The sequence below is a fragment of the Atta colombica genome, unplaced genomic scaffold, assembly GCF_001594045.1.
Source record: "Atta colombica isolate Treedump-2 unplaced genomic scaffold, Acol1.0 scaffold321, whole genome shotgun sequence".
Classification (NCBI taxonomy): Eukaryota; Metazoa; Arthropoda; class Insecta; order Hymenoptera; family Formicidae; genus Atta; species Atta colombica.
In genome coordinates this window covers 583,150-595,221 of record NW_017259428.1, presented here as the reverse complement: position 1 = coordinate 595,221, position 12,072 = coordinate 583,150, and the positions used below count along the sequence as shown (strand labels likewise).

The following is a 12,072-nucleotide window of genomic DNA, read 5'->3' as shown; positions in this document are numbered from 1 at the left end:
AAAGATAAAAAATTCTAATATTTAATATACTTTATTTTAAATAGAATAAAAATTTTTCAATACGCTGACATATCGATAACATTTAAAAAGCCTTATAATCTTAGTATCAAAATTCAAAAAAATTGTTTGAAATAATGAATATTTTGAAGATCAGATCATTTGTATCGATCATAAAAAATTATGAGTTAAATATAAATAAATTCCCTTGGATTAACAAAAAATTAATCTGTGCAATTAAAAGAAAATTAGAAGAAAACAAATGCAATCATGTTGACAAAGAAATCTATCCAACATTTTCAAATTTTAGAGAAGAGAACATTCGGAAAAACATTAAAATATTTTTCAAAACAAAAATAAAGTTTCTTTTTTTATTTTGCTCTTCCTAAAGTTTTTCGATCTACTGAAAACTTTGGAAATCTGTTAAGGCGTGAAGAATATCTAACAAGAAAATGTACCTATATATAAATATGAGAAGTGTGAGACGTGCGTGAAAAAAAAATCATTCAAACATCGCGTTACTGCGCACGGGGCAGAGCGCTTGATTCGCTCGATAGCGATTGTATCAAAGTCATCTAATAACAGATCGGGCAATTGAATCTCCAGATCGTGTCTGCGCGATATTGCCAAGCTGAGCATGATGGTATTATCTGCACCGATGATATTTGCACGCACTTGTTGCATGCGTGCATTTTGCCTTGTGGCGGAGCATGTACATAATATGGTAGTGCTTTCACTGCACTTCATATGCACTCCATGTCCCATACGAGCCTACCTATAACAAGATATTCGATAAACCCAGCGTGTGTGCGCGGCCCCCGCGCACGTGGCCGCGCGCGCGCTCGTTGCCTGGCGCCATATGCGGAAGTTTCGGTTTTAAACGTTCCTCGGGCCCGTGTTCCGCCTCTCTCGTCCATCCGCGTTTGTTGTTTATTAACTTCACGTGAAGTATCACGACTACAAAATAATGAATACGCGATACTTACGAATATCAATATACGATAAATATAATATTTATATATCTGCACAGAAAAAAAAGTCTTGTTGCGTTAAATGAAATTCTGGTAAATTCAACCAGGAAGGTAAAAAATTAGACTGTATTTATAATTAAAGCTATTAAACATTTTAATCGAGATAACGGAAATTCAATTAGAATAATCGAAAATCGGATTCATATGATCAGAATTAGTTTTGTTTGTACTTCTTGTTTGTATTACAATTATAACATTTTTCTCGGTATATGTATGTATGTGTGTGTGTGTATTAATTTGAAAATATTATAATTATTAAAAAAAATGGATGGATACGATGACAATAAATCGAGATCTAGATTGCTGAATACATTATTAAAGTAATCGAGTTAGTATTAAAAAAGTGAACGAATAAAATGTTTGCAATTTTTGACGAAAATAAATGAAAGCAATTTTACGCTTTCATCTGCAGCTACAGTTAATGCTGAATTAACCCTTTCACGACCAGCAAAATATACATGTTGACATATCTGAAAAATCTCTGGTAAATATTAAATCATTAAAGTTAAATAGAGCTTATTTTAAACTTTGTTTTAAAGATTAACTAAAAAGTATTATAGTAAATACTATTTGTAAAATCTTAAAAGGTATTTGTATAAACAAAATAAAGTTTTGTGGATTTACAAAAAAGAAAGAATTTAACAGATATTATCTTTGGCTATAAATTTCTGATAATATTGAACTATATATATATATGTGTGTGTGTATCTGAGTATAAAATTTTATTAAAATTCGAAGATACTTTAATTTTTGCATTCAAATGTTCTAAAAATTTTTTTAAATATAATTAAATTAGATATATATACAGATCTTTTCTTAAGAAAAGTTGGAAAAGGGATAAACTGAATTTGTATTGTTTCGTGTTGCCATAGTAATTCTCAAATTATATGAATTTCTTACCTGTCAAATATGGACCCCTATAGAACAGTTGTTGCAGCGTGTGATGAGCGTTCGGTGGTAAATGCCGTTGAGGAGGTTGATGACTCGGTCTGTGATAAGGATGATAAGCCGCTGGCCTCGCAATCGGCTTGGCGATATTGTAACCAGCTGAATTTTGCAAATTTTGCAAGAAGGCGGGTATCGCTTCCGGCGGAAGCCCTTGAAAATTATCTGCACAAATAAAATATTCCAGCTTCAAAATAATAAAACTCATTTTGCGAGGAAAATTACATTTTTAGATAGTCCAATAAAATTCTTTCATTCTTTTCATGTAGGATTCTTTCTCTTATTTGTATTATTTACTTGTCGGTCGATTTTCCACTTATTATTAATCCAATAAATATACAACGCGACTTCATCGTAAAAATATTCATACTAACTGACGCCAGGATCGAACGAATGTTTTTCGCGAAAATCTCATTGCTTCTAGATATAGAGACGTAAACCGCCAGCGATTAAATATGGAACGCGCCCCGGCTGTGTTTCACGGTGAAATGTGCCCGGGGTGGCGGATTTACGTGCGAGCGAATACCTAAGTCGCCGTATTCCTTCGTGTTGCATAATTCGGGCTGACACCCCCGAGACTAAAACCCTCCTTAACTGCTCCAGGCAGAGCCCGATCTCTTGTCGGTGCACGCTTCAACACCTTCAGCTGGGGTAAATAGCCAAACATTTGTGCGACCGACTATCTCAAAAATTCTTATATAATACATCGTAAAATTTGTGTCTATTATAGTCTATTATATCATATTTTATATCTATTACTCTGTTAACATGTAATCTTTTTCATAGTGCTTTGCAATAAACTAAATTAAATTAAATTAAATTAAAGTAAATTGAAATACAATGTTTTCGTGTAAACGTATCATTCGCATATTATGTACATTTTTTTACATGCAATTTTGCCGAGAAATTCATATTTTTATAACGAAAATGATAGAACGAAGCTTTGTTGCATTGTTAAATGTGATTATAAGATTCTTATTAATATTTATGTCTCTTTTAGAAATATACATATTTCTATAGCACTGTATGAAATCGTTACTGCTGGGATTGTTTTCTGAGATAACTTTCATTTAATCTATAACATAGTCAGTTACGGATACAATGGATGTTATATAACTTATTTTGATTGTATCATATTACTAGATAGTAAAATTGAAAAGTATTTTATGTTTGCTTGTCTAAAGGAAATAATAATTCTGTTCGAAAATAAAAATTTGAATCTTCAGTCTCTGAATAGCAAATTTTTTTTTTTTCATTTAATTTCAAGTCAGAATTATTTCAGAAAAATATTAATTTCAATAACATATTTAATATTAAGAAAAAGTTTGATAACTATCTATTATTCTCGCTGAGAAACTGAAAAAAGAAAGAAAACTTAAAAATTATAAAAATATATAAAATGAAATAATAATTTTGTTGTATTATAATTGTTAATATATTAACTTAATAATTTTAGAAATTTTCTCTTTTTTTTTGTTTTTCTCCTCGATAATATTTCTTTTTCTTTATATGTATGATATATATTTACCAATGTAGATTAATTTTAATCTCGTGTTTTAATTTACTCAATCTCTATCTTCTTCTCATTTTTATAGAACTAGAAAAAAAGAAAAGAAAAAATAAGTCAAACCGATATTAAAGTTAACTTATTTGATTATTTCGAAATGAATGTAGGTATAATTTAACAAAATCTTCCAATTAAATGCAAGTATTCGTCGTGTAAAGACCTTCATATATCCTAAGCAAAGAAATTCATTGACAATACGAAAGTTAACTAGTGCTTTGACGCGTACCATCTCGAAAAGAAGAATATAAACATGAAAGAAAAATTGGTCTGCTCTCTAGCTCTGCTCCCCGATGAGATTTCACCCTCCAAATTCGTCTATCTATCCATATTAATAATGCGTCTAAGAGGGCCAGCAACCTCGACTGTGCGATTTCCAACATATTTTTTTACAACCCCGCCACGCCCAGAGAGAGAGAGAGAGAGAGAGAACGGTTTTGTTAAAAAAGTGACGTGTTTGAAAATAATAAAATAATAGAGACTCTCTAGGCCGAAGTGGAAAGAAGGAGAAAGAGGGAGAAAGAGAGGGAGAAAAGAAGAGAAAAAGGCTAGTGAAAAAGGAAGTGAGAAAGAGAGAGAACTCGCCTTGCGTTCGCAACCAGACAATGCCCTGACAATGGCCCATACACGGCGTCCCATTGTGCCATCGCGCTGTACCCCATAAAATACTCATCGCCTTTTATCGTTGTTTTCCTAGCCGGCCAATGAGAGAAGCGCTTCTGCTTAGCCGCGACGACGGTCTAATAACCGGGCTTAGCCTCTAACGGAAACACTGAATGGGAATAGTTTTTTAAGTCGCCCCACCTACCCCACATGACAGTCTCTTGGTCCCTTCAGTCTTCCTCTCCCATTTCATAGCTCTTACACCAATACCACCCTTTCTCTCTCTCTCTCTCTCTTTTTCGCATCATGTGAGATTAAACCTCCTGTCTGCGGTCTCGAGAAATTTTGGGACGGCCCTCGCATGTTGTTACAGTTGTGAGCCCCCCCCCCCTCTCTGCTCTCGCCCTCGTCCTTTTTTTGTGTGTCAGGCTTAAGCAGCCCCCTCATGGGCCTTAGGTTACGAGGTTTACAACATATATCGCTGGTTATTCTTTCGGATTACGGTCAGAGATGCATTATTAACTAGATACAGCGCGCGCTGCAGGTCTCCGCCTCATAAATAGGAGGGGAACTGCTCGTTTATGGAACAGTACATACGATGATGCCCCATTCCTTCATGGAAAAGCGCGTGTTTGTCTTAGGATAGGCTTGGCGAACCGATTTTTCATGAGGATCTGAACGTTCTCGAATCCTAAACGGTTGATCGATCGTGAAGGGAATGATGCAAATCCTCACATTCATGATATTAAATTTTATTATTTTTGGACACGAGCACAATGCGCTTCTACTTTTGACATTTGATTAATTTTTAATTTGTTAACTCTACTCTTTCTCTGCACCTTTGAACAAAAAATCGATTTTAACTTTATAATTTTTGTCCATGGACTATCTCTTTTTCTATTACTTCAATGAGAAGAATGTCTGGTTGAAAATAAACGAACCATAGATTCTGATTATATCAAGTAGAATTCCAATTATCTCTATAATTCTAATTAAAAATTCTAATTCGTTCGTTTTCAATCAGAATTACAATTAATCCAATTAAACATTTTTCTCAGTGTTGGACTTTTTTGAGAAAAGCGGTTTTTTTTTGTTTAAATTTATTTTATTTTAAATTTATATTATTTTACGTCCTGACTATTAAACGTCATTTTTGTTCTCTTTTTTTTTTCTCTGTTTTTTCATCTTATTTTAATTATATAATTTATTATTCTTTACAATTGAGAATGACTGAGTTAAGTAACGTTTCGGAATTCATTTTATGAATTTATGTAAATAATGTTAATTTTTCATCTTTTTTGCTCATTCGATTCAACCTTTCTTTGTTCCGTCTATTGAATAACACAGAATTGAACATAATTTAATAATACGCTTATCTTCTCTGATTGTCAGTCTAATTTTTATGACTCTTACATGTAATATGAACACAAATCCCGATTAATTCTCACATTTACAATGACGTTTATCTAACATGTATCTAAAACACTGACATGTATCTAAAAATTCATGCATTTTTAAATTAACTACAATATGCATTATATGTCATTTAATCTCTGTAATCTCATTTTACGAAACAACACGATGACGCAAATAATGAATAATTCGATCTTTTTCTTCTTTTGTTACAAACAAAAAATATTACTTAATCATAACCACACATATGAAGCCTTTAGGGATCCATATAATTCTATAATTCTTAATGACTGTAACTGTAGTATTACAGTGTCGCAGGATTTATACATGATAAAAAAAGCGCAACGATACTATTATAACGCTACAATTATAGTCGTTAAGAGTTACAGAATAGGGCCCTTAGTTTATTATTCTCTCAAATAGTGGTAATAAAAAGCAAAGGAGAACTAACAAAATATCAAAACTGTTATAAAAATAAATGTTATTTTTCAATAACACTGTTTTTCAATTTAATTTTCGTTACATATAAAACATTCACGTTAACTTTTGAGGGTGTTTTATTTACGATCAAAGCTGTATTTAATAAAAGTTAACGTATTGTCAATGATTTTACATCATTTCATCAATTTTCACTAAACATAATTTGACAGGTAAATATTTACCACGTCCGACTTAGTATCTAGTTCTGAATCGGAATCATCTACGGTCAACTTTTCCTCCTTCGAATTGTCTTTCTTTTAACTCTTTTATTAACCAACGAATAAAATGCGACGTTTTTCCATGGGAGATGCGTATTAAAACCAGGTCCGTCGTGTTCGACACACAGTCGATATCGAAAAATATCAATAATCGTTGTGATACGCAACAAAAAACATGGGCCGCGAGTGGCGGCTCTCGCGTGGGAACGGGCGGGGGTGGACGCGATGAGGAAGAGGGGGAGGGGAAGGGGAGGGGGTGGGAGAATGGTAAATCGCGGGACGATTGGTGAAAATGCTATTCGAAATTCAACGTCGCTCGCCCGTCAGACACCGACCCCCCCCTCCCCTTCCCCCCCGCGTCATCCCCGCGCTGTATCATCCGTCGCAATTTCAACCATCCCACTCCCTCGCGGCTCCCTCACCCAAATTCCCGTCCCGCCGCGAGCGGCCCTCGCGTCTCTCGTCGATGAATTTCGAGTTTGTTGCCAATCACTTTTTCGCGCAATTATTTCACAACATTTCGACATGACGTACAAGCCCGCGGGGGGGTTGGTTACCATCGGGGTACGGTGGGGAGCAGGGACAGAGGCGAGGATGTATACGCGAGGAAGAGGAGGAGGAGGAGGAGGAGGAGGAGGAGGAGGAGGAAGAGGAGAAGGAAGAGGAGGAAGAGGAGGTGGAAGAGAGGGGGTGGACAGTGGGAGGACGGTGGTATCGCGCTCCCGCTGGATGCTGGAGGGTCTATTCGCGATGAGAGGTCGGCGGGAGGGAGGGCGGGAGGGAGGGAGGGAGAAAGAGGGGTGCGGTCTCGGTCGGTACGTACGGGGAACGAAGGGGGATGTAACACATGCACGTGGCACGGTCAATGCATCCGCTATCCGACAAACGCACGAAGCTTCCTCTCTCCCTCCCCCTCACCCTCCCACTGCGTATCTCGAACGCACCGAATTTCCCCATTGCTACCCCCTGCTCGGGCTCTCTCTCTCCCTTCTCACCTCCTGCCACCCGCGCGATGTCCCCTTTACCACCCCCGCGTATCCTTCTGTGCCAGCAGATGCGTGCAATTCGCCCGATGTTAAATGCAACATTCGACTCTCTCCACCTTCGTAGAGCCCCACACACGCATCTCTCTTCTGCCCTCGCCATCCTCGCGCGACGGTCCACTCTTCTCTCTTGTGCACAGTTTATACATCTAGTACGTCTCTACGCGCGTTTATCGCGCGCGCACGCGGTCTTTATCGACTCGTGTCAATCATAAGCGCGGAAGGAGACGGAGGGGAAAAAGGGAGAGATGGGGCTCGGTCACCGTGGAGGAAAGAGTGACAATGAGGACACGCCGGCTGAAGATTGGCGTGTATGCGTGTGCGAGGGTCCACCGGACCCTCGCGAATATTCGGAGGTGTTCTGCAAATGACGGGACGGTATTGTAACCCACGCGCGGAACGACCTGTAACAATTTTTCTCAGAATTGAGATGACGGAGGAAAATTGCGGATCCTTGGGCCGAAGGATCGATTACGAACCTTCGGTTATGAATTGTAAGATTGTGAGATAATGTAATAAATATGATAATTACAGAGATAAGATCAGAAGAAGAATTATTTTAGATAGCGAGAATCTTTTATCATAGCATTACGTCACAATTAATTTTAATATTTAAGTAACATTTAAGTAAGACATTTTTTATTTGTTAACCTTATATTACTCGCGTAATTCTTCTCTCAACGTAATTATCTGCGTGCGGTGTTCTGATAACATTTCAACATTATACCTCAATTTCAATTGTTATTTTTGCTGATTTACAATTAAATAAAAATTGATAGATAACGTTCCATACATCCCATGAAGATAAATACAAAATTTGTTTTGAAATTGTGAAACAAGTTGTATTAATAATATAAATATAACAATGTATATAAATAGCATTTAGCGAATTTATAAGACTTGGAGTATTCTGACCACCTTAATATAAGAAAGATTAAATATGAAAATACGAAACAACATAATGTTTCATTATTAATGCTTTTGTTATAAATGCTGTATTTTTACATTATTACTACTAAATAAATTACAGAATTATACTATTGGACACCGTAGTTTTCCATTATCTCTCGTATCAATTTGCAATGACAAATATTCGAGACGTATCACAATCCGAACGGAGGAAAAGCGCGATAAACGACGTGGCAATACATCATTGAATCTTGCTGCTTGTCTAATATTATAGGCACCAATCGTAAGGGCTTAATATTGGGGTGAAGGTAAGTGGCGGGCCAGCTGACGCCCTGTGCGCTCCACCCCGCACGCACGCTGCGCGACTCGTCTTGAGGGTGTGCGGATGAGATTTAGGGACCGGCGACAGAAGTCTGCGCGCGACACTGATTTGTGGTGAGCTTTGTTTCAACACTCTCAGATCACCGCGTGAAATTCTTCTCGACAATGTCATTCCATCGAGAGCAAACAAATCTGAGATCGCAATCGGTGATCGTCGATCCTAAGATGTAGTAAATATATACATACTACTGGGGGACATACTAACAGAAAGGACATACTAACATATTTCATTTAATTCCTGTTTGTTACTTGAAAAAAGTATAAAAAGATAGATATATATTTAAATATGTAGTTCTAGTGCTCTACTTTCTCGTACTTTTAATACCTTCTTCGTTATTTATAACAACAATAATACGGAATTTAAAAATTATATTCTAATTATAAAGATGAAATGTCGCGGACAAATTTGACTAATATCAAACAATAAATAATTGTTAGTATTTATTAATGGACTATCATGGAATCTTCTGTCTAGTAACGATTTATCTTTATATTTCTTTATATTTCTTTACCATCCTATTGTCTTTTCCATTTTTCATTGTAGATCATAATTTTGCGATCTCGAATATTGTGTTTACGATGTTTAATGAACGCATTAATTAAGGTTATTTATTAATAAATTATCTTGACACGTTTGCCTTTTCCATTATGTTTTTAAATTATTTATATATATTGGTATTGTTACACTTTTAAATATTTTCCCATTCCTTTCTTTCTTATTTTTCTCTGTTTTTTAAATTACGACATTCGCAATAATGTAGATGCTTTTAAATTTACTTCTCTGTTAACAGAACAAATATAGCTGTTAAAAAAATTTTAATCTGTTTTGATCAAATTCATCAACAAATAGGATAATTATCAGTTTAATTATGTCTTTTTTTTGTTTCGCAATTAATTTTCCTATATTTCTTAAAATACTTTGTATTGTTACTTTTTTTTTTCAACTAGACTATAAAAATCTTGTAATTTCCGAACATTGTATTTACGATGACTGATAAATTAATATAATTGCCTTTTATTTGTAAATAAAATAATAAAATTTATTTAATAAATATTATCTCAATATATTTGCCGATATTTCATAATATTTTTCATTTTTTTATATCCTCTCCGTCTTTTTTTTCTAATCTTTTCAAACTACAAGAATTTCGTTAATATAGAGCAGTGTTTCAAAAGGATTAAATCTTCCTTATTAATTCCTCAGGAACTAGTGTCAGGATAGCTCGACAGAATTGGGAGGCATTACTTTTTCCATTATTTTTCCGTTACTTTTTAATAACAATTTAATAATGACGTTGCAATGTTTTATAACTAAATGTTAAGTTTGCACCAAGGTTGGAAAAATAGACTTAACTTTGGCACAACCTTAGCGTTTAGTTATAAAACATTGCAATGTCATATTTATTATAAAAAGTAAGTCAGTATTTATCAATGAATTACCGGAATGTGGCCTCCTGTCATGATTACCGCCGAGTATGGCGCTAACGCTGAACTTGAGTTGCGGCTTCTCCTTCTCTTGGATGGTTCTGCACGCCGGTCCAGAGCACTGCTCGTCGCCGCAGGAACAGGCGGTGGTCCTCTCGCCTATTCTGTCGACGGCACGCTCGACCACCGTCGCCGCTGCCGTCACTGCCGCCTCTCTCTCCCCCGATGCGATCGTCATCTCATCGGACGTGTGCATGACGTTTCTGCATCCAAGGTCGTACCGTCTGTCTATCTCGATCGCGGAGACACGCTCGCCCAGCACCATCTCATCCCTGTCGGCCGGTTGAAGACTACCATCCAATTCTGCGCCCGGAATCGGATCCTCATCTACGTTCGAGTTACAGGACTCGACACCGGAATTAGATCGATTGTCGATCCTCTCATTACAGAGCCTCTCCATCGCGCACAATCGGTCTACCATCACCGGGCCGTCCATCCTATCGTTCTCCATGTCGACATATACGCCCTGACTCCGGTCCAGGACCTCCTTCTCACGTTGAAGGAGCTGCATCCGGTCATGTTGTCGTTCAACGGACCTACTACCACTGGATCTCTGCTGATCCCTGCCGCCGCAATCGATCATTATGCGATCGCGTCCGCCAATCGCGCCGGATCGTTGGTCCAAGTGATCCTGGACGAGATCATTGGGGGAGGATCGATCCCGAACGAGTCTGAGACTCGCCTCGCATTCTCTCTCGCGCTGTCGCGCTACCAGACTCGCCGCCCAATTCAAGGTCAGACTGGTGAGATCCGTCCCCGGCGATGCCTTGCTCTGGAGCAGGTTCTCCATCAGAAAGGGCGAGGTCATGGCACTTTGCTGCAGATTCTTCAGCATCGCCGCTGACGAGGGGAACATATCACGGCTGCTTGGCTCACCGACTACGATCGTCGTCTTATAGGACGATTCTTAGTTAAAGAAAGGATTGAACGTCCTCTTCTAGCTAGCTTCGCACTTGATATACTAATCAGCGAAGCGTGATTATTTTATTTCTTACGTTATAGTTAATTGTTTTATCTCCATGAATTTTAGACAATATTAGATTTATCATTGTTTTAGATACTTACTGATTGCCGTTTATCTCGTATAAGATTCGCGCAAAAAAATCAATCAAAGATCACATTTTTATGTTTGAATCAAGATCGTCAAAGATTGTTGTTGTCGTTGCAATTCTTGGTGTGTGTTCTTTCAATTTAAAATTATTCAATCTTCACAAATTATTCACTAATCACATATCAGCATATCGCTTTCGATTCCTTCGGATTTATTGCTCGGGAGATTGATAGCAGTTTCCGCACGTCGAGTAACCGCGATAATTATTTTAAAGTCACTGTCGATCGCATGATGCACATTGACATTACAACTGAAATATTCACTTGGTTCAAGTATTTAAAAATACTAAATTCTCATAGTGTTTTCAACAACGTGTATCCGGCTCGAAGGAAAGGAAAATCTGGATCTCCTTTTCCCGCGAGATCCTCGTCGCGGAAGATCCCACCGTGCGGGATCGCGCGAGTCACATGATCGCGCACGCAACTTCACTTCACGTCCGACGACAACGGACAAGGACGTGCGATTTCGGCAGCGGGATGTCAACTGACGTGCCTGCGTGCGTGCCTTCCGAACGCACGAAAGGGGGGTTAGTGGTGGCGGCGGCAACGTGAGAGCATGCAACCCTCGAATGAAGGCCCACAAAAGCATATAGGTGGCTCACTCGTTTCCCCCCCAGCTCCCTCCCCCGACCGGCATCGCCGGCGTTCTCGAAACGCCACCCCGTATGTACGTGCAGGCAGTGGCCTTACCCGAAGAAGGGTACGCCACCGAAGGGGTGGATGCTCCGTGTCCCTTCTCTCTCCTCTGACCACCCCATTTTGCCCACTCCACTCCACTGTTTCTCCACCACCCCTTCCTTTCCTTTTAGGTGAGATAATACGGACTATAAGCCGAGCAATTCGGGGTTTGGCTCGCTCGGTAATGCCGTAATAAAATCATACTCCCATCAAAC

General features: G+C 37.9%; 1 protein-coding gene across 1 annotated transcript in view; it reads right to left on the bottom strand.

Moving 5' to 3' along the window:
* LOC108690440 overlaps nucleotides 1-11,037 on the bottom strand; it is a 38,705-nt gene extending 27,668 nt beyond the window's left edge. Inside the window, exons 1-2 of the mRNA XM_018197732.1 lie at nucleotides 10,025-11,037; nucleotides 1,929-2,138 (exon numbers count right to left, since the gene is read on the bottom strand). Of these exons, the coding sequence (XP_018053221.1) occupies nucleotides 1,929-2,138; nucleotides 10,025-10,925 (1,111 nt within the window). The 5' untranslated portion in view covers nucleotides 10,926-11,037. The remainder of the gene's footprint in view (nucleotides 1-1,928; nucleotides 2,139-10,024) is intronic.
* Nucleotides 11,038-12,072: the final 1,035 nt, after the last annotated feature.